The sequence below is a fragment of the Serinus canaria genome, chromosome 3, assembly GCF_022539315.1.
Source record: "Serinus canaria isolate serCan28SL12 chromosome 3, serCan2020, whole genome shotgun sequence".
NCBI classification, from domain to species: Eukaryota; Metazoa; Chordata; class Aves; order Passeriformes; family Fringillidae; genus Serinus; species Serinus canaria.
The window spans coordinates 89,146,477-89,170,196 of NC_066316.1; the positions used below are offsets into that span (position 1 = coordinate 89,146,477).

The window sequence follows — 23,720 nt, forward strand, 5'->3', positions numbered from 1 at the left end:
AAGCACTTTTCAACACATTTTAGAAATGAATTTTTTTTATCTCAGATATGGAATACAATCTTGACCGGTTAAGGAGAGAGAAGGCCTATGGAATATGGTGGACAGCAGACTAGGGGAACAAATAAATAATCTATAGTCTAGCCCTAGACTGGACTATGAGTGTAACCTCAGGTGTTTCACTAAAATACCTCAAAAACCAGTTTGCCAGACAAGTCAGCAGCTGAGCTGGTGCTTAACAATGAAGCAGTCAGCCATAAAGGATGCAGACATACACCTGCTGCCTCCAGTGTGTGTGCTTTGCTTTCACAGTGGAAGGAGGAGGAAGTAACAGATCCCTACCGATTTCCCCAAGCTACTCATGAATCTTATTTTCACAAATATTGAACTGCATTTGGTCCTTAAATGCCTAAACAAAAAGATGTCATAAAATTTTCAGCTTGGCTATCAAGAAAGACAGATATAGTAGTTGAAATCCTGTCCCTACTGACAAATCAAAACTTGACCCAAAGTCCAGATTTCAGTTATATTTCTTAGCTCAGGAAAAATCGATCTTGCCTGTAATTTCTCTTTTAATTTAATTTACACAGATTTTTAGCTAGTTTTTTAAACTGCATTATTTATGTAAGCTCCTAATGATTATTTATGTAAGCTCTTAATGATTACTACTACAAAATTACTAAATATTTGTTTTTGAGCTTTTTAATTGTTCAATAAATAATATATTACTTCACCCAATATATCCAACAGCCACAGAAAACCCTAATTGTCAAGTAGAAAGGACAGCCTGGGAGATTAATGTAATTTTAGATGTGAGACAAATTCTAGGTTGGAAAGGTAAATTTGCCTTTTCCTTTAGCCATTGTAATATGCAGCAGTAGATTATGATACATCATTGAGTGAGGGCTGACTTAATGTTTGGTGTATTCTCCATCCCATAAAACACTCTCCAGGTTAATAACACATATCAATTTTGCTAAAAGCAGAGAATGAGATAGTTCTCTCTGTTTAGTCCAGAAGAAAAGGAAAAACATAGAGGTTTTGGAGGTGGAGACAGGGAGATATTATCTTGCATTCATTGTGACCACAAGGCACAAGCTTATCACTACAGTGACAACACTAAAGGAGAAACAGGTCAGGCTATCAGACCTTCAAGACTGTGAAATATGTTGAGAGACAAAGCACCAGAAGGATGGTAGCACAAAAAATCATATCTGCAGGAACAAAAATTCTGTGATTTAAGCCCTATGTTTAATGCTGCTGTGGACAAGCAGAAACAGTGGCATGAGAACTCAGCTTCTCCACTTATCTCCAGTTCAGTAGGGGAAATATTGGAATAACAAAGCAGCTAGAGGTAGCAAAACCCAATTATGGCTCAGATTTTAGATAACATTCAGTATCTATATGCTGGATAAGAAATGTTCATTCATTATACACTCTTTTCTCACAACTATTTCTATCTCCATTGCTGGCTATTGCTCACTATTGGGTTTATTTATCCCAGTGATTATTTCAATTAAAAAAGTTATTCCTTGAATTTTGTAAAACTAAAGAAATAAAAGCATAAGAATATTTTCATCAAAAGTGTTTATTTTGAATGAAAAATCTGTTCATAAAAATAACCAGACATTTTTATTGATAAACATATTTCACCAATATTTAGCTTGATGGCCACAGTCTCTGGCAAAAATTAGTTACTGCTCTCTAGCTATCCTTAGAATTTCAGATTTGATGTAACATCTAATTGTATAATTTGTGTCTGAAAGATATGCTGTTTACTCAATAGAAATTGTCCAGAGAAAACCCAGAATCATTTGGTAATGAATGTCCCATATTTTATTTATCTTCTCCACACAAAAAGTACTGCTAAGTTAAAGTTGTGGTTAAAAGAAATTCCTAGAAACGTTGAAACATTTTAATTCTGGAGATCTAAGTGAAAATAAGAAAAGATAAAAAAGAGAAACAAGATATGCTTTCTCTTACAAAGACAAAATTAAGCCCAGAATCTCTTTTTCTAACACAGCACAGAAGACCTCCAAAAACTGCCATTGACCTTTAGTGATGTTCTTGCCTCAGAACTAACTCAGCTAACACAATTTAGGTATTAAGGTAGCAGCAGAAAGAATACAAGTTGTGTCAGCAGGTGCTATTCACCCCCCTCTTTAGAAAGATGTTAATTAGGATTTATCCATGAGCATCACTAACAGGGATATTTTGGTTCTTTCTTTGTTGGCCCAGGTTACTGAACCCTTTTTCCCTTGGTTTGTCTCACAGGGATCTGGGAAACACCACTGACAAGGCATAAAAATTTTGCTGGCCTTCCACAGTGACCCATGACCTTCTATGTTTGAAAAGTATACATACTCCCCTCTTATGCTGTCCAAGTTTTCTTAAATAACTTCTGCTTTCTATTTTCTTTCTTCAAGGATAAGCTAAAAATATATTTTCTGAAATAAAAATACAGCTTTCCCAAATTTGGGCATAATAGACATTATTCAACCATGGGATGAGATATTTTATGTCTCAAATAAATGATTACTGATAATTATTTTGCAGCTGGGTTGCCATACCAGTTTTTAACTTTATGACTATTTGTTTGCTTATAACTAAACAAAATAAAAACTTAGAGGACATTTTAAATTCCATTTTCCATATCTTTAATGTCTTAATTCAGCAGGTGTTTGTTCAATCATTTCAAATTATATAGAAAAAATATATATTTTGTTCAACACTCTTTAAAAATTCTGCATTCTCCATAGTTGAAGAGGAAAAAGAGTCTTCTTATGGTAAAGGAATTGCAATAGCTATGAAATCAAATCCTGTTGTGCTTTCCACAATTATTTGGGTTTTATTTTTCTTAGAAGAGATGAAGCAAAATAATTCCTTAAAATAACATTGATATAATAGCTATACTTAAAAATGAAGTGATTCCTTACACATAGGAATACTGAAAATCCTATAATTTATTTAATATTTAAACATTCTGTCCATTTAGATATTTTTCTTAATTCTTTTTTAATTAAAAAAAGAGTATTCTCCTTTTTCACTTTAAATAGAAAACTTTAATATCCAAATGAATGCAAATCCCTTTCTCTCACTTAACAGCAATGTAAACTAGAAGGAATTGCAACAATGTCAAGTAAAACAGCTGTTGGGGAAGGCTAAAGCATAAAGTGATTAAGCACTTCATAAAACTACAGTTGCCATGACAGATAATACATTGCATGACATTAGGTCAAAGAAAAACCTAGAAAAAATATTTACAAAAGGTAATCAAATAACACCTGGTCAATTAATAATTGGCTTTATAGAAACATTTGTATACATGAGACTGTCTTCTTCCTATGCCAAATAATTTTTAATAAAAAAGTCCTCCCTCTCATCTTACCTGTTCTTTTGAAAAATCTGGACTGAAATGCAAGAATAGTGCCATAGGGAAATTGTATCCCAGGTTCTGATAATTAGCCTTTTTCTAACCAACAGACCACATTTTTCCAGAAGACTAAGTCTCCACTGATGCACCATGTTCATCCTTTGAGAAAAGTACAATACATAGGAGGAAGCTCCAGGCCAGAGAGATTATCCCATAAATAGATATATAGATTTGTAAATTGATTGTATCTTTAGTATTATGTGGCAGTTGAGAGAGAAGTCATGAAAATGAAAGAAAACTTTTGTTTCCTACGTTAAAGATTTTCAGAGATCTTCTGGAGCAGCACTTACACATTACGGACTAAAATGAGCTACCAAAGTTAAAATGTCCAGTCCTTCAGAGGTGCTGACACTTGTTATTCCTATTGGCCTGAGCAGAAAATTTGAGCCTATAGCACCTTTGAGCATCACATAAGTTTTATCTAAATGGTTACTTTTTAGGCACTCAAATTTGAAAAAAATAAAAGGCTGTTTAAGCGAAATCTTATGAAAATATGTGACTTTCAGCACTTTGGATTCACATCTTAGAAGCAGGTCTGTACTTAGAAAAGTAATGTGGACTCTCCCCAAATCAATCTGAAGTGAAAGTTCCATAATAAACATAGAACTTACTACAAGTGGATTTGCAGAAAAAGAAGTGCAAAGTAATGCCAGAATATCACTAGTGCATAAGTAAGCATTCCTTGTACATGAGTCAATCATTTATAGAAAGAGGATATAAATAAATCATGTTTGAGCCTTCTTTCAAATACTTAGATTTCTTTATATGATACATTTTAGAATATTTCACAGCATCTAAAATATATAAAAATAAATATCTACAATATTTACAAAGTATGATACAGTCCAATCTTTATAAAGAATTGTAAAGACATGTTCTTTAGCTCTTACTGAGGTAAGTAGGTTTCTGTAAGACTGAGAAAAAAGAGGATAGGCAGTTATTTTGAAGGAACCCCTTTGTCCAGTGGTAGTCTGTAGCCCAGCTAAAAGCATGTGACACTCTGTGGCAGTTGTGGTGTATTGAGCCAAAGTCATCCTTGCTGTAACTCCATTGAAGTGAGTTTAGTTATGCTAGGGACAAATTTATCCCACTCTGCATTCTCTGGCTTGACAGTGTCTTCTGCAGAAACCCTCATGGCTTCGTCTATGTTTGAAGTCATGTTCATCCCAGGTATGTGGAGATGCAGTTCTGCTGACTTCAGCGGGCTGAGCATAGCTGGGATATCTGTAGATAAAATAAAGATTTCAAGATCATTTCACTGCTTGTATCAGGTGGCTGGCTAACTGACTCTGATTGTCTCTCTCTGAACACTATGCAGGTGATAATCTATTAATAGAATGGTCCTCCAGAAAGTATTTCAAATCGCATTTGAAAATTTGAAGTGAAAGTTTCTTGACCGAAGACTAAGGGCATTTCTGATGCGTAAATCTTGATTTTTTAACTTTTCAACATTTTCATGTGTTCCACTACTTATTAATATGCACTCTTTAGTAAATTGCACTGTGATTCCTTATTCAGATGCCTCTCTGACCAGCACAGCACCATAGCTTCCCGTATTTAAGTCAGTCATGGAATCATTGATCATTTGGGTTTGAAGAGACATTTAAAGACCATCTAGTCTAACTCCCCTCTGCCATAAGCAGAGGACGGAGATAAGAGAATAAATGAGAAACAAAGGGTAAAACGTAATTTACAGCCACACTGTCATGTGAGTTTCATATTTGTAACTTTGCTTGTGCTGTACATAAAGGAATAGCAACACTACTGAATTCAGGCAAAAAACTCCATTCTTCTACATTAAGTGAAAAGTGGCTTCCCAGCTGTTCCTGAAGACATGCAATAGCCTACTTAACATGAAAAAGAACAAAAAATTTTGGAAAATAAATTAGTATGAATTTCTTATTTGATCAGCCTAACTTACACCAGAATGCATGCTGAGCAGATAATTTGAAATAGTAAAGACATTACAGTAGTTCAATCTCTACACCCAATTTTGATTAAAACATTTGTTATAAAATATACCACAACTTCAGCTAATTAGATGAGAATAGAATAGAGCTGTTCATAAACACAGTCCAATGATAGGGAAAATAATTTTCATACTTTCAAATACTTATTCTTTATTTATTTAGGAGTCTAAAATAAGTAGGTATGCAAAGAAAATATTTGTATAAAATATGACTGCTTTGCTCCCCAGCTATCTGCAACACGACTTGAAATAAATGTGAGAAATTTTCTTCCCTCATTAAAAGTTATGGCATATTCTATAAAATATTTATTTTAATTTTCTTTTCTTACAGTCAATTCTTAATTTTAAATACCCTTCTCTCTTTGTTCTCAGATCCCAGTTTTGATGGATGCAGAATTAGAATTGACTTCTATGGGATCAAAAGGCATAGGGACCAGTATACTAACAGTGGGTGATAGATGCAGTACCATTTGATGGAATTGTGTTTATGTTGGTCAGTACAACGTGTTCTGAAAGTTTGGAAACGTTATCAAAATTGCTGATCTGGGTGGTCAAGGATTTCCGACTCTCTGTACTGGCACGACCTCTGTTGAACCGTTCGTCATGGTGGCTGCGAATGCCAAAGATGCAACAGGAAAATGCTGCTTTAAATTCTTCTCTAAATTTCCCTGTCAACCACAAAAATGACTCATGAAAAAATTGTACTATAAACCGCATTTCATCAAACTTTATCTATTCGGATATAAAGGAGTTATCTACAGCAAAATTAATGCGAACCACCCAGATGCTCTTCTAGTGCAAAAGCAGAGAATCATACTTTCATCATCTTGGAGAAAGACAGAAAAATGACAACCTTTCTAAGAAGACATGTGAGGTGTGATGTGAAGACAGAATAATTCTTGGCTAGACAGAATGGACAAACTAGAATGATAAATGAAACCACCTCATAGATAGTCTGCTGATTATTTACGTATGTAACAAAAAATAATTGGGCAAATACAGGCTTGAATGATTGAATCCTTACTTGATATGTGAAATGAGAGAGCATGGCTAATTTGTATTTTATCATTACAAATTTTAAAAAAAGATTTCACAACGTTTGACAATCCCATGCTTTTGGGGCTCAGAGGAAATTGTCATTCTCATACTACACACCACAAAAAAAGCTACAGTGGGCCAATATGTAGTGAGGATCAATAGAGTTTTGCCTCCCTGTATTTAGCTGCAATACTACCAGGTCAGGTCCTGATTCTGTTCTCCAAGCCAAATGACACAAATACAAACTAAGACAAATCTATAAGTACACAGCATCCTGGCTGGTTCATTGAAGTTGACCCTACTTGGCACAGTCTGGCCATGCCAGTACTATTAAAGACTCACAGCCTCCAAACCCCAATATTTGAATAAACCCGCCAGCTGGGGACAGCCCCCAGACTGTGCTACTTGCCAGAGAGCATCCAGGAGTATTTAGAGAAATGGGAATTGTTTCAGATCAAAATCATGCCAGGAACTTCACTACCACATTCATGTCACACTCCAGCACTTGGACTCAGGCCCTGGCACACTCTGGGTTACTTCTTAGTAGACAGCTTGAGGGTAATGGGATACTTCAGGCAACTTTTTCCAAGAAGAGGATCTAGCTCCCACTGGAGGAGCTGAGCTGAAGTTACATGGTCATTAATTTTTGCTATGTTCAAATTACACTTTAAACTTGAATTCTAGGTAACAGTAACTTACCACTGAGGAAGTTATAAATAATAGGATTGGCTGCACTGTTCGCATATACAAGCCAGTGTGAGAATGTGAACCAGGCATAAACAGTTTCTCTGTCATCAGCATGATTAAACATCCCCAAAACCCTACAGAAAGAGAAAAGCAAACCTGAAAGATGGCAAAATTAGAATTCATTTTAAAAGATTTTACATCTTCTAGCCTGATTTTATCTCTGATGACCTATTTGCAGCTCCACAAAAAGGCTGATTCAGCAGTGCTCTCTTATTTGAGAGAAAGAAATCCTCTCCCCAGCCCTCAGCCTCCTGTCCTGGTGGTCTGGCACAGCTGGGACTTTACCATGGTGAAGATGCACAAGTTTTCTGCCAAGTAACTAAATTCATCTAGTGTCAGATAAGCCAAGAAAAGACAGGAAAAGTTGCTTTTGATGTACTTATGTCACTGAGCTTCCTGGCTCTAGGCCTCCCTCCAAATATCTCTGGAAGTGAAAAGGCATTGAACTGGCCCCAAACCTGAGGCTACCGTAGCAGCTTCTGCCCTCCAGGGAAATCTGCATTTCCCAGACTCTTTACACATTACTTCTGCCATTCAAATGAAAATCTAATTCTGGGCCTACTCTGTGATTTTTGTTGAGGCAGCCTGGGTATTTCCTCTGTTTCATGTTGTAGGTGGCATGAACCATCTTCTGGAAATAGTTTTCTCTCTAAATTTTCTACAAAGGGACTTGAGAATGTAAAATATTTAAATTAGGCCTCAGGGAAGGGCCAGAATTGAGTGGGATGTATTTAAACCTTGAAAACAAAAATGTTCCAATAACACTCCAATTTAAAAGCACCAATAACATGCTCATTTGCTCATTATTTTTAGGATTTTCAGATCTTCTGCTATGTGCCATTATTTATTGGTATTCCAGAGGGCTCTTGAGGCTTTACCAAAGCCTCAGTCTTTCAAGCACTGTACAGAAACCAAGAGTGTACACAATTACATACGAAATGCACAGAGAGAAAAAGATAAAAAGTTAAAATACAGCTTCATAGGACCAATGGAAGGGTTAGTCTAAGGTCTCAATCTGTACAGGAGAAGCTTAGGTTTGAACTCAGCATTCACAGCCCTTAGAGCCAAGCCACAACACTGCACTCTGCTGCTAACCTTCAGCTGCTGCTTTGGTGACTGCACTTCCACGGGGCATTTACAGCAAACAAGCTGCAATCCCACGTAAATGATGAGGTTTAATGAGACCATTTTCATGAGGAAGATCTTGTTAATAAAAGTTCCACAATCCAGCCTCTAGTTCAAGTACTATGGATAGGTTATAAATATATATATACATATATATGGTTTATAAAACCTTTTCTTGCAATGGTATGCTTATTTTCCACTTCTTTATCATGCAATAGGTAAGCTTATCCTTCAAAAGTGTCTGTTTGAATAAAATGAGTCTTGTAACAGAGAATTCTGCTTTTAGACAGAAAGCTTTACCAAGTGTTTATATTTTGAGATAAACTTTACCTTTTCAAGACATTAAGGATGCTAATTGGTAGGTAGCAAAGTGCAAACACCAGAAGGACGACCATTAGCATACGTGCTGTTTTCCTTCTTGCACGAATCTGTTTTATTTCAGCTGCCACAGCACTAATCTTTGACTTTGTTGATTGTCCCAGCCCTCGGGGCTGTGCTGAAGGCTGCTGAGGCTTCCATTTCTTCTGAACAACAGAAGAAGTTCCTGGGATCTAAGGCAAATAAAATAAGGGGCATTTTGAAAAACATTTTAAAAAACCGATTTTGTCTGCAGATGTAACAAGACAAATACACACCTTGACATACACAATGTAAGTTCACAGGGATAGAAAGGATTTTTAAATTAATTTAATTGATATAGCTGCAGGAAACAAATTGAATTTCAGACACACAGGAGGGACTGCATAAAAAATTGTGTTTAATACACAGATATCAACTGGTGTCCTCAAATTTTCTTTATTTCCCACGTACCTTGCCTTGCCTATGTCTTCAGACATCAAAATTACCAACCCTATTGCTACTATTACATTGCTACAAAGTTCTACATCAAATGTTTTGTTGCATAGCAGAGTAGTTTTTTGCCATTACCATGCTGCTAATATAAGATACCAAACAGTTTTTCAGTACTGGAAACCAAGGATTTAAAGCCTGCATAACTCTAAATGCCATAAAACTTCCATACATGCAGCCTAGATGACAGTGAAGTAGCTAAAGAAATAATCACAGCTGAATTGTGGATCTCTCTGCAAAGTTCTTCTAAACTGAGGGAAATCATGGAAAAGTGCCAAGACACATGTTGCAATGACTTGCATGTATTAAAAATATATTGCATACTATTAAAAAAAAAAAAAAAAGGTTTTTTGTTTTATGTGCCCTCACGTAAGACAAGCCAAGTAAAACAATTTTGCTTCAGTTCTTCTAAATTACTTCCTGCCTGCAGCAAAATGTGAAAGACTGCAGATGCCAAGGACTTTCTCAGAGAACTCTATTACAGTTACATTTATAATATGTTCTATGTCATGCAGTGTGAAAAGCTTTTAGCTAGAAATACAGTTTTATTTATGTGTAGTACAATTGTGTGAAGGGTGACTAATCTCACGAGAAATATTTCAACCTCAATAATATCTGAAAACTTCCCATTGTCTATTTTAATCTTTTTTTTTTTTTTAATCAGGGCTTATCCAGGCAAACTGACTAGAAAATTATGAAAATTTTGCATTTATTTAAGAAAGATAAAAGTAAGCTAAAAAGCATGCACATTCAGAATTGTTCTGGAAAACCTACTATGCTGGGGTTTTGTGGGGTTGGGTGGGGTTTTTTTCCCCTGGTTTTGGTTTTGGTCTATTTATTTATTTATTTGTTGGCTGGGGGGGCGAGGGTGGGGTTGTATGTGAATATCTTCAGACAAGCCCTTAGTTCAGCATTAATGCACATACCAAATATGATTTACAACTATTGGAACATTTTGGCAAAGTTGCCATGCAAAGAGCAGGAAATCCATGAAGCAAAATTGGGGATAAGTTATAACATTTAGTTTTTACTAATGTATCCATGGATTTAAAACTCAGCCTCTTGCACTTCTACTGTGGATTCCCAGTCACACAGCTGAAACCAGCAATTAGCAGCTTGACAATTGCACATCAGTACTATTGCAAGGGATCTGCCCTACTTGGCTGTAGGTGTAGCAGAGAAGTGATAGAATTAGAGGAAATGGTCTCAAGTTAAGCCAGGGGAAGTTTAGATTGGATATAAGGAAACATTTCTTCACAGAAAGGGCATTCAAGCCTTGGAACAGGCTGCCTAGGCAAGGGGTTGAGTCACCACTCCTGGAGATATTTGAAAGATAAGTAGATGTGGCACTTAGGGACATGGTTCAGTGGTGGACTTGGCAGTGTTATGGTTGTTATGGTTGAATTCAGTGGTTGTTATGGTTGAATTCAATGTCCTTAAGGGCCTTTTAAATGTTTCTGTGATTCTGTATGTACAAGTATACACAAGTGTACACATGGGAGCATAATGCATTTATTTGCTTGTCAGTAATAAATCAGAGAGATAATTTTGAAGCATTTGTGTAATTCCAAGGTTTTATGAAAAGCCTATTAGCTGTGAATAAACAAGTACTAAAATTTAAAGTTTTACTTTCTTATGTACCTTTTCTCTACCCCCTCTGATAGTTGTCAAGGGGCTTACAACCAAAGAAAATCTCTCAAATGCAGTATCAGCTTGCAAAGTTTGGGAGGGTATATTTCAACCACCAAAAAGAAAATGGATGAAGTTCCTAATTATTAATACACATGTACTTTAGTGTCAATGCATTTCGACATCAGAAAATTGAAGATATTACAAATTATGTATCAACATTTTCATCATATTCAGTACATTCAGTTCTGTTTGTACAGAATCTGGTTTTAATCTACTTAAAATCCACACAAGAACATAGACTTCTAGATTACTACTTCCTTACTAATAATTAAAATTAATTACTCCAAATAGTATTTTGCATGATTGTACTTGTCTTTATAAAGGTGAGTCTTTAATTCAAAGATCTCCTTGATTTATACAATCAGAAATTTTAAGAGCTATTACACAAAGTATGGCAATGATAACTTGTAATTCAGTCTTCCCTTTTTTCATCTGAAAATTTGCATCTACTGTTAGTTGTGGTTTTTCTGTCATGAGCATCTGAAAGGCTCATTGTACCTTGCAATAAGATCACCCTATTTAACTGAATTTCTGGTAAACAGAATGATTTTTTAATTGAAACTGTTACCAGAGAATACATTTAGAGCACTTCATTCATTTGTGCTCCATGATTGATTACAGCACACCTGCTGCACTTAGAAAAGTGCCTGATGCCTGCAGCCAAGTCATAGTTGATAATTGATGTGCAGTGGTTTTAATTTCACTTAGTGCAGCCTCTTATGCATGGTGCTACCATCTAGGCCAGGCAGAGGGACAGCTGTCATTTGGCACCACTGATAGCACTAAGGCTGTAGGAGAATTTCTCTTTTGTCACTGAAAAAAAAAGGATCATCCTAACCTTGCCAGTGTGCAAAATGAATTGGGAGAAGGAACATTGTGAAGAAGAAATAGACCAGCTAAAACAACTGGGCAGTGGAGGTGGGGGAACCAAAAAAAAAAAGATTGGTTTTCAGTCATTCAACTTCTGCTCTGCATCTGAGCCAGCAATTTCACCTGTGTGAAGATTAAGAACAACTGCTTTGCATTAACTTAGTGAAGAGCTTGAGAGGGTAGGCAGATTGTAAAGAAGGTATAGAAAGGAAGGTTGAGAAGGATTGTGGTGATAAAGTCATTGGGTGATACAGGACAGATTTGGTAAGGCAGAGCATATTAGAACTATGTTTAGACTGGACTTAATAACAAAACTAAGCAAGAAATCCTTTGCTCTGGAGAAGAGTCCTCTCAAAGTGTAAAGGTTAAATTTTATCTCCAAGCCCTCTTGTTATTTAATCTTATCAACCTAAGAAATTAAAAGCAAAAATAATAATTTAAAGCTGACAAGCAGGATAAACAGCAATTCTGGTTAAACCTAATCTGATTAGAAGTGACAAAAATTGCTGTTATGACTTAGGGACGATAACAAAAAGCCTTAAAGTGGATTTGGTATTTCCTGTATATGAGTTACTTGTGAGAGATATATTCTGTCAGTATAAGATTTTACTTTTAATTTTATCATATGCATATCTTGGAATACAAAGTCTATTTGTGATTTCTCTGATGAATCAATTTGAATTGCATGAAAAATATTCCTGATGGGGCAGGTATTATCCCCTGCCCAGGACAGCCTCAGAATTGGATGGTATCAAACATGCTGGTGAGAGAGAAGTGATTCATGCCCAGATGTTTATGGACATATGAACTATGTTAGGGCCCCTTGAGAGGGAATATCTTGCATTATTTCTTCAACAAGATGAGTATTTTGTCCTTTTTAGAATGACAGTGCAGCTGGTGGTGAACTACAGCTATAGATAAATCCTGGACAAAGCAGAAGACATCAGAAAGCACCACAGTCTGGTGCATGACAAATTACAATACACACAAAGTAATTTTTTTAATATTCCAGAAAAAAATGAACATCATTTTGCCACTCAAATTCAAATGTTCTTTGTTTGTCTGCTTGGTGGTGGGTTTTTTTTTTGTTGGTTTTTTTGGGGGGGGGGGGGTTGGGGGTTTTTTGGGGTTTTTTTTTTGGTTTTTTGGGGTTCTTTTTGTTGTTTTTGGGGTTTTTTTTTGGTTTTTTTTGGTTTTTTGTTTTTTTGGTTTTTTTTTTTTTTTTTTGGTTTTTTTTTTTTTTTTAGTGTTCTTGTTTTCTTTCCTGTATTTTTTATTTGAATCTTGAAAAAACAAGATGTTCACATTAGAAATTGTGTCAATTATTTGTCATCAATTCACATAAAATGTTATTGGTAACAGCCAGCTTCACATCAGGCAATTCCAGTCTCCCAATACTGATAAATGGACTTTCTAGTTTTTATTTCGTTCAGATTGGACCTGCCATCTACCTGAGTAAGAAAAACAAAAATAAAACTAACAAAATGGAAGGTCAATCTTAAATTTTGACTGCTACAGGAGATTTTAGCGGTAGAAATAAGGTCACCTAAGGTATTTTGGCAAGCATTTCAGATACAGAGAGAGGTTTTCCTTCTACCTATAATCAATTTTTCTGATGCCTTTTACTTTTTTCCTGTCTAAGAGAAAGCCGTTCACAGACACGAGAAAGCCGTTTACTTTCTGACTGCCTTCATTTTTCAATACATCTCAATGCCTCTCCAAGGTGGCTGTATACCTGCATGGATGGAAAAATCAAAGTCCTAAGTGACAAAAAGGAGTTTATTAAGGAAGAGGTTGTACATGGGAATCTTCACAAAGCTGCCAGAGCAATTAAAGAGAGCCAGTGCTAAGTGACTTACCTGGCGACACCACAGCTTCCGGAATATTTGCAAATAAGCCAACACCATAAGACACAGTGGGGCCATGTATGTCACCAGAAAAAAGCATGTGTGATACATTTTGGGGTAAACCTCAGCTGGAAAGAGAATTCAAATAGGAAACGTGCATTTGAATATACATACATTTCAAAATCACCTTAAGGAAAATTATTGATAGAGATAGGCATATTTTTCAACATAACAGGAAGATGTTCCAAATAATATAACAGTCAAGATTGTTTTTTTAATCACTTCTAGAAACATTCTATTAGAAACATGCTTTTTATCCCAATGATCTCCTATATCACATTATTGATTTCTTGTCATATTATTACTTTACGTATGGAGTGTTAAAAAATTTTACTTTTTGTTAAAACAGTGATGGATTAATTTTGTTATCTAAAAATGAAATGTTATCTATAAGTGAAAAATTTTGCTATCTAAAAATAGGTAAATAATTATCCAACCTACCTCATCCTTGACATATTGAAAGGTTGTGAGTCATTAGTTTTAATTCTGCAAAAGCTGCTATGTAACCCTGTTTAAACTGCACAATGCCTCACCTACAAAGACTGCAACTGCAAACTACAGCACACAGGACACTGATGGGAGGAGGGACGCACATTTCATAAATCACTTGTGGGTGGCAGAATATATGTCATTAAGATGCAGTAATTAATTACTGTTATTAAATTTCAAGAATAGAATCAATGCATTCAAGTGCCTTAAACCTAGGAAATCTCCAAGATAGTTTTTAACTCAGATTTTAAAATAATCAGTTTTGTAGTGTTGTGTTATAATTTCCCATTTATCTCTTTTCAAAAGACAACTTATGATTGTTATTTGCTTAGAGAAAGCATCTTAGAAGTGCTGTGAGTGTATGGAGTTTTAAGAATGTTGCATCTTCAGCTCCATCTGTAGTTTACACCAGAATGTGCAGTGCCTGAAAACTTGTCTTCTACTTTGTAACATTAAATGTAGTTTGCTGTTTCCAGTTGTTGGTGTTAATTACAACTTAACATCTGTGGATGGCCTCAGAAAAGGAATGAATATTTTGGACAGTAACAACACATAGCAGAATAGAGACTGCACCCCATGAACAGTTAAATTACAAGGTAATCCTAAGCATTGCATCTTGGATAAAGAAGGAAATTTTATTTTCATTTCCAGAATTTCCAAATGTTTCAGGATGATAAGGTCTGCAAGTGAAATTCTGTATTGATTGCTTTTTAAATTGAAAAAAAAAAAAAAAAAGAAAGAAAAAAGGGGAGGGGGTTGGGAAGTGTTGCATGAGATCAAAACTTTGGGGCATCAAAGCTATTTTCTGCCTGTTAAAGTGACTGAGTCTGTGGACCCTATCAAAGAAGAGCATGCCAGGAGAATTTCAGAGCTTGTTCAGACAAAGATATACAAAGACTTGCCCCACAACTCTCATAGCAGGGAGGAGAACACCATAAAGTAAATTCCAGGCTCACTCTCAAATGCAGACTCGGGTAATCTCACAGTTGCCATTGGACCTGAAAGTGCCTGCTGGTACACCCAGGAAACCTTCAGTATCAAGGAGATGGAAAAAGTTCATTCCCAGCAAAGGTAATAGAGATGCTGCCGCTGACATTTGATAGTTTTGATAGATCAGCGTTCAAAAAATCCAGATGAGTAGTATTTGACTTCTTACTTGCTCTGAGACCCTGTAGCAAACCAGCTCACCAGCTCCTACCTAGCAGCTGCAGCTGCTAACTCTTCATGTCCCTAGGGGAGCCAGACCATTTGGGGCAGGTTTTTTCTAATTGGCATTAACCTGAGATGATATCTTGATTGATGATCTCAAACTTGCTTCTGCATTCCAGAAAATGCAGCCTCACAGCAGTCCTGCTAGCCAGGGAAGTATTGACATGCATGCTCCACAGGTGGAGAGATTAAGGAGCAACTGGAGTAGCATGCCTTATTGGGATCACAGGAGGTCAGAACTGAAAGTACATTCCTTCTGCTCAGGAGGAGGTGCCACCTGCCCCATCAAGGCTCTGCCGGCAGCCGGGCCCCTTTCAGGTAGAAGGACCGTACATATTTAAAAGGCCATCTGGAGTTTATGACTTCCAATTTAGCATTCCAAGTAAAGTAAAACATAAATGAGCCCAGCTATCTACAAAGAACTGAGGACCAGGTTGGAGGAAGATCCTAACACTTGCCTTTGAAGTTTAGCCACCTGGAAAGTGCCAGCTGCTAAACATCAAAGGAAACCTGTCCCTCCTCCACCCAGGGCAAAGCCCTTTGCAGAACTTTTCCCTAAGAAACATGACTCTGTTTAGCTTCTCAAGCCAAAGAAAAGCTTTAAAGCTGTTTGACAATCCCAGCAGCAAGAAGGAGGAGGGCTGGCTAAGGACACTATTCATTTATCAAGTGAGTTCCAGGCTCCTTGAATGCAAACATCAATCAGTCTGTGGTCCTGCCTGACTAGGATGGCTGAGACTCTTACTGCCAAGCAGAAGAGGAGAAAAGGGTCCTTGCCTTCTATGGTCACATAATGGACTTCAGGACAGGGGGAGATTGTTCTTAGCTGGAGTAAGCACCTCTTTAAGAATAAAACAACGACTCTCATGTCTCTGGCTGCTAGTCTATTGAAAAGAGAGAATAAAACATAAAGCAAACAGGTGGTCATAGGGGTTGGACTGGATTCAGATCAGCATTCCTACTCAGCTTCATTCATACACTGTAATTACCCCACCTGATAAAAAGGATCAGTATGTTTAAATGAGCTTTCACCTCTCTACTGCAGGGGTTATTAAACACATTTTAAATGTTTCTAAAACTTCCCTCTCCAAGTGGTCTTCCAGTCCCAGAATGAAATTTGTAGATTGAAACTATGGCTTCTGGATTTTTGCCATAATTTCAGTGTATTTGTGTAAATGCATATATACATCTATGTATACATACACATATGTAATCAAATTGAAATAAGCACTCAAAACATTTTGATAGGTCTAGCAAATGAAATACTCTTTATAGCCATAGTGCTTAACAGAATTGGCACTCATTGACAGCTTCCTTAAGAACAAAAAACAGGGAAAAACAGGACTATCAAGTTTGCTGAGCATCAGTAGCGTTCCCAGGTTCCCTACTCTCAGGAAGATATCTATGAGTTTCTGAAGTTACCAACATAAAGAAGCACTGCAACTAAAAGTGTATCTTTTTAAATTAAAGCTTAATAATTAGGGATGTTAGGATAAAAAAATCAACCACATGATGCAGTGCTTCCAAGTAAGTTCCTATGTCAGAGTCCTTAGGGTTAGCTAATACTAATATTGCATCTTGAAACTGAATATATTGTGCTTGAGTTATCAACTTACAATAACACACAGCATAATTTTAATATTTGAAATATTCTGACTTCCTTCTACATTAAAATATCCCAAGAGTTTTTCATTAAATTCTGAACCCTTTGATAAACAGGATGTATAAAGCTTCTTGTAGTACTGCAATTTCCAGCTATTGGTTTTCCAGAAATAAGACAATGTGGTTTTGTACTATTGTATGAATAGTCTAAGAGGAAGAGGAACACAAAGTCTTCCCTTTGTTTCCATTCAGCCACGCAGTATTGGGAAAGAATTATCTCCATATTCTTTTTATCATTTGCAAAGGGCTTGGCTAATCCACTTTGGCTAGCACTCTCTTCTTGAACACCTCTAAGACAATGTACTTAGCTGACTTGGACACATGGTGAACTCATTTTAATATACATTTCTTTTATTTTGGCACTTTATCATCAAATTCAGCACAGCAATTACAGACTATTATAGAGCTGTGGCCAACTCTGGCTCCTTAAGTGAGCCTGCATAGGTCACATGTTGGATCCTTCTGCATTCCCAAATAAAATATTGTTATTAGACAGTACTCAAGATGAAAAACCCTCAGCCTAGAACTGGCAATGAATTTTACATTCAGGAATGCCAGAAGCAATTATAAAGAAATTGAGCCTTGTTTTAGGCTGAACTATTGCTCCATTTGCAGTCACTGGCAGTTTTCCAAGAGCATGCTCAAATCTTATTAGTCAGGGTGGCGACTATTTGTTCACCACTGAGGAGCCCAAGTGTCACAGTACTGATCAGACCTTCTCTCCAGACAGTCATCAGACTTTTATGGTCTCCAGCAGCTGGTCCTAAGTCTGTGTAGGGTACAGTGTTGTCTCCTGCTTTGGCATCTCTGACATCTTCCTGGACATGGCTTTCAGTTACTCTTCCATAGCACCTCATGCTTCAATGGCCCTGGGGTCCCAGAATTACAACAGACTTCCAAAACACTTTAGAAAGTGTTATTGAGCATCCTCTTTTTGCAGTCCCAGTCTTTAACATTCACAGTTTAACATCCTCAGAACATATGGTGTACATGATATTCTGGAAAGATTTTATCAGATGTACTGTAATTTTAGACAGCATTTATTGTATGCAGTTCTAAACAAAGCATTAAACACCCAAAACACAATTCCTTTCTCAAAATTGCCTTTCCTATAGGACTTTCTCAGGGACTCTTCAGTGTATGCAAAATTTACATCTTCACTTTCTCTTTGCAAATATGGGTTATTTGTAGCAGCATTAATTTCTTTCTCCAACATCCTCCTAGATAGCTCTTACTTTGACCTTCTATATTTGCATAATCAAAAGAGGCAAAATAAAATCCAACAACAGCAATGTAGCTATTTTCTTTAAAAATATTAACTTTTTATTTCTTCTTCCAGCTTTAAGGCTCACCACTCTCTTCAAACCACGGCCTTACTCTTTTCTTTTGTTCTTCTTTTTGTGGGCCTTCATGATTTCAAACCCTATTTTACAGTAGAAAAACTGCATATTCTACGCTTTGAACTAACTCAGAGTCCTTAGAAATTTTCAAGAGAAGGGAAATTATTTTAAAATTACACTCTACTCTCTATAGTCTGAAAGGGATGTGTAAATTATATCTGTATATCTGTAATCCTCATTGATGAAATAGTTAGCTCTACTTTTACTAGGCAATTCCATGATTTTTAGAAATCTGCTCATAATTTAATGCATATAGTCTTCTTTCAAGTTACTATGATAAGCTATTATTAGAACATGGAGATTTTTTAAGGATATCTGAAATTCACCAGCAGAATAACTAGCAATGATGGTGCATGGCCATTAGAAGCATTATTCATTTAAAAGGCAGCAAGATAAAAATAGGATTGTTGTCTTTCAGTGGAGTGAAAAGTTTCCCATTTCAGAAAACTTTTTAATATAAAATTATTCTTTTCATGCTCGAGATAAATAATAATTTTAAAAAATTGGAGTGTTTGTACTCCCTTTCTGAAGCCAGACACAAAAGAATTGATTCTATACACAAACACTTGCCTTTGTTATAATCCCCTCTGTCTCTCCAAACATCCAAGTGAAGGCTCACATCCTAACCTGAAGACCAGTAGATTTAAATTTAGACAAATACAATCCATCAGAGTAGAGTCTTGCAAACACATGGGAGTTTGGGTTGGTTGTTTCTTTTTGGTTTGTTTTTTATTTTTTTGTATAGTGGGTGTTTCACCTCAGGCTGCAACGACTTCAGCACAGCTGAACAAGAGGCACCGTTTAAAACATTTCTAAACTAACTACAGACTCTGGAGTTCAAAAGCAACACTTTTCCATTGGGAATCAAAAAGTGGCCAATACAGATCTGGAAATTCTGAGATTACATTCCCTGATGGAATGCTCTCTTGACTTCCTAATTAATTAACCACATCCTTTCTTAGGCTGAGATTAAAAGAATCTTTGCTGCAGAGTTAACCCTGAAGTGATGAAGGCATGAATAATTGCTTCTGCGCCAAAATGAGTGGGCAAAAATTGTACTTGGAATGAATGCTGTGAAAGAAAATAGAAACATAACTACTGCAGTATCCTGCAGCAGAAGGAGATACAAAATTTTTCACAGATGAGGGAAGAACACCAGAAGTAAAGAGCAGATTTCTCCTCTCCAATGAAACACTAAGTACAATACAGCTTAACAGAAGCTTCTGCTCAGCTACAAACTTAGAGCATGCCTTTGTCAGCAGTGAGTACCAGTGAGCTAGTGGCCACCTCTGCCCCCTTGCCTTGTCCCAGGGGACTAACTGGGATGAAGGAGATAAGGAACAGGGAATGTGATACCCAGTGTCTTCTCATTATAATCCTCTGGTGGCTCTGTGAAAGCTGTTAGCAGGGAAGGAACTTCCAGAACAGCACATGGAAGAGCCCTCAGCAGTTCAGGCTGTTTAAGCTAATTTATCATGATAATTAAGCACAGGTGAGCCAGTTGTATTTTATCACAGGACTGGAATCTTCTTCTACAGAGACAGCTCTGGGAAAATATCTGATTGTGTTTCAGCCAGACTCAAGGCTACTAAACAGGCACCTTTTAGTTATGTGCTTTGGCAAACTTGGCTTTATTATCCTGTGTGTGAAGAATGGTATTACTGATGGCCATTATATCCAGTGTCAGAGTCACAGCATGTAGCTCCTGCACTCTGTTAGCACTGGAGGTGTGCCAAGGCCCACCAGAGCTGAGCCCTAACCATTCGGGTGGGTGGCTCACACCACTTGCTGTGAACTAAGACAAAATAGGAGTAGTTACTCCCTGGCAATCCTTACAGCTTCTTACAGCTTCAGTCAGACATAGAACATGCTAGATTCAAAGGTAATCTGGAAGTGCAGGGTTACACTTCTTGTATAGACTAATTTGCAACTGATTACTTTCACAAAATTGTTTAAATTATTTTGTCCGTGACAAATTTCAAATTTTAGATAGACTCACTACCTTATATTGACGACATCTCTGTAAATTCTGCAATGACATGTAATCTGCACTGAACTCTCGGGAGATGCCTGTAAACACTAGTCAAATGCCAGCAATTAGCAAAATATCAGGTAAAAAGAAAAACTGTTCTTGCATAGTTACTTCTTAAGGCTAAGTACTGAAGTCTTTGTCAACCTTCAATGTACATCAGTCACAGAATTACATAAGCATGAGCATTGAAGGGTGGGAACATTTCTACCCTCTGGGAAGCATTAACATGGTCAAGACACTAGTCAGCCTCATTCATTTAAAATTCATTTAAAACATATTTTAAGCCTCAACAACACAAAAGAAATTCACAGAAGTTTCACAAAATTTGAAAAAATTATAGTTCCTGGAAAGTTTATATAATCAAGAACATTTTGTGTTATGTTTATACGAGTTGACTTCATATTAACATCTCCTGACATTTTGATTGCTTCATTTAACACCTCCTGATATTTTGATTACTTTATAGCAGTACGAAGTCAGCTTGTATGGTCACTGACAGACTCACCTCCCCAGTGCTCATCACACACTGTGAACAAGGTGGTTTTATTGGCTAATCCTGGGAACACGCTGCTGCACTCCATAACAATAGCCTGAGGAATCATTATGATGCAGGACACAATCCAGATAATTATAATGCTGTTCCTTGCTCGTTTGGCTGTGCTTTTGAACATCAAAGGGTGACAAATCGCATACCATCGATCCAAAGCAATGCAGCTGAGTGTTAGGACAGACACAGATACTGAAACTGTCTAAAGAAAAAGAAATATTACATAAATATAAATGTGGGGTTTTTACTTGGAGTTTTGAAAATTATTTATCATACTTTCCCCCCAGAGTTTTAAAAATTATTTATATTTTCAGCCTAGTTAGTTCTTTATCTGCAATTGTTAAACAGACTCCCAGAAAAAAAGACCTGTTTTAAAATAACTTACAGAATTACAACAGATATCCTCATCTGCTGTACTCCTACTAGAATCCTCAAGACAATTCACACATTAAGATGCTACTAAACAGAATAGGTGTTGCAAAAATAAAAAATCAAATTTTGAAATAGAAAATTTAATCAACTGGGAATGTATAAAACTTTATCTGAAAAAAGCTTTTAAAATATTAGACAATGAATTTTATCTTTTTTCTTTGTAGAAAAAATATTTGTTGGTTTCTATGTTCTAATAGCATACCAGAGCCATCATTTTGCTTTTTGTTTTTACAAGAACAATAAAACTCAAGATCTCATGGAAAAGACCTTGACAACAATCAGCTTAAGGTAGACTAAGACATTTTACCTTTTATTCAGTAAAGGAAATAATCTGTCACTTCAGTCTCATTGTTTTAATTTGTATACTTGGTGATCACTCACTCTTCAGATTTTCTTTCAGTAGAATGGAGATTTTGAAAAAAAAAAAAAAGTTGTGATTTTGATTGTATCAAGTAGAGCTCATAGCTGCTGGAGAACTTTGCCTTTGACAAAATGGTTCTTTGGCCATCAAGGTTTCTTCTGCAAATATAAATTGTGCTGGAGGCACAGAGCTGATGATCTGCATGCATTCTGAGGACTGCTTAATTCTTCTGAATTTTAATGACTACAAAGCCAAGCACTTGTCATTCTAGTTTATCCAGTCAGTTCATCCATACACCTATTCTTAGAAAAGGTATTTATCAATCATTTTGTTGCAATTTTTTTCAAAATTAGTTAAGTCCAGGGGTAAATGAGAAGCAATTACTGCTTAAGGCAATAATCAAGTCCCAGGGAACCTGGATACTTTGAAACAAATTCAGTAAACATAAAAAAAGCCCATACTGCCTTCAGAAGTTGGATTCTCTGTCCTGGACAGTTGTGTAGCTGTTCAGATCCACACAGAGAGAATATTAATGACTTTATTTCTATTTACAGATATTTTTATTGCTTTACATCCCTTCTGAATTATCAAAAATATCACAAAAAGTAAAGAGCATCAGAAAAATACCCCAAAAGATGTATTGCCAAAGTCCAACAATCAGATGGATGAAAACCAGCCTTTATTGTGCATAATCATATTCCCAAGTGGAAGAGTCTTTTAGGCCTCAGCATGTACTCTGAGATAGCTACTCAGTATCAGGTATGGACTTCCATTGGATTAGAAATATTAGGAAGATACTGTTGTCATTTCTGGTTTTCCTAACATGGCTAATGTGTACACAAACAGAAAAATAATACCTGTAAGTAGGGAATCACTTTGCAGAGGGTCTGCCCAAAGAACCACGTTTCTGTGATGTCCACAACTAAAGTTGCTGGAAGACAAGTAATTGTGACCAGAATGTCAGCCAGAGAAAGATTCACAATGAAATAGTTGGTAACGGTCCGCATGTGGTGATTCTTCCACACTGCAAGGCAAACTGAATTTGGAAAGACAAGTTAGTCAGATGGAAATGACTTAGGAAAGGCTTTAAGAGGAAAACATTTGACTTTGTGGAATTAAGGAAATGTTTGTGTCCTTTGTTTAACACAGAATATCTGAGTGTGCAAGAACCATGTGTTTCTTTTAGAGTGGAAACAAGAGGGTACATGTAGAGAGATTCTTGATTCACAAAGAATAGCTTTCCACAGACTGCAGGGTGGGAAATAATCCAATATATAAACATCTTACTTCTCTGCTAGTTAATCTTCAGTAACTACTCATACAACTTTCTTCATTTCTCTTTCCAGCCATTGGCTCTACTCTACAGCAATACTCATCTATACTTTTAAATGTTTATCTATTTTCTTATGATAGCATGATGCTTAAATCAATTACTACAATGCAGAATCTTGTAAGCTGTACAAATATAATTTTGTAAAATATTTTTCTGGATTTAATATAAAAACATGTGCAGAGAATCTGTAAGGATTTTCTGGATAACTGATTTGAATTAAGTTAATAAAAGTAATTTTTGCTGTGTTAAATGTTACATTTTTGATGATGATCAAAAGCAGCATGTAGCAGGCACTTTATAAGATATGCCTTTAAAGCTTGTTTTGTATATTTTATGTCACTCTTTTTCAAACTGAAAGACTTTTAGAAATGAGGCAAATCAATCTTTAAAATCACTACACTAAATTCATAAGCTGCTGAATTAAAAATGCCATAATTAAGTCTAGGAAAGTAGCAGAAAAGTAATTTTAAAAATAATTTCAGAAGGTCAAACCCTGAGTGACTGGTGCAATCAAAAGCATTTGAATTATTTAGATTTTTAAGTTCTTTCACCCAAAGATCTTTAAAAACTAATGCCCAAAATTTTCCAGAAACACCACAATACTTTTTGTAAGACAAGAATACAATTC

The 23,720-nt window shown here is 36.2% G+C and overlaps 1 protein-coding gene across 1 annotated transcript in view; it reads right to left on the reverse strand.

Annotated features, from left to right (window-relative positions):
• Window positions 1-4,460: 4,460 nt before the first annotated feature.
• HCRTR2 (hypocretin receptor 2) overlaps window positions 4,461-23,720 on the reverse strand; it is a 32,266-nt gene continuing 13,006 nt past the window's right edge. The window contains exons 3-9 of the mRNA XM_009094541.4: window positions 22,617-22,795; window positions 20,925-21,168; window positions 13,580-13,695; window positions 8,640-8,860; window positions 7,137-7,258; window positions 5,867-6,067; window positions 4,461-4,654 (exon numbers count right to left, since the gene is read on the reverse strand). Of these exons, the coding sequence (XP_009092789.2) occupies window positions 4,461-4,654; window positions 5,867-6,067; window positions 7,137-7,258; window positions 8,640-8,860; window positions 13,580-13,695; window positions 20,925-21,168; window positions 22,617-22,795 (1,277 nt within the window). The remainder of the gene's footprint in view (window positions 4,655-5,866; window positions 6,068-7,136; window positions 7,259-8,639; window positions 8,861-13,579; window positions 13,696-20,924; window positions 21,169-22,616; window positions 22,796-23,720) is intronic.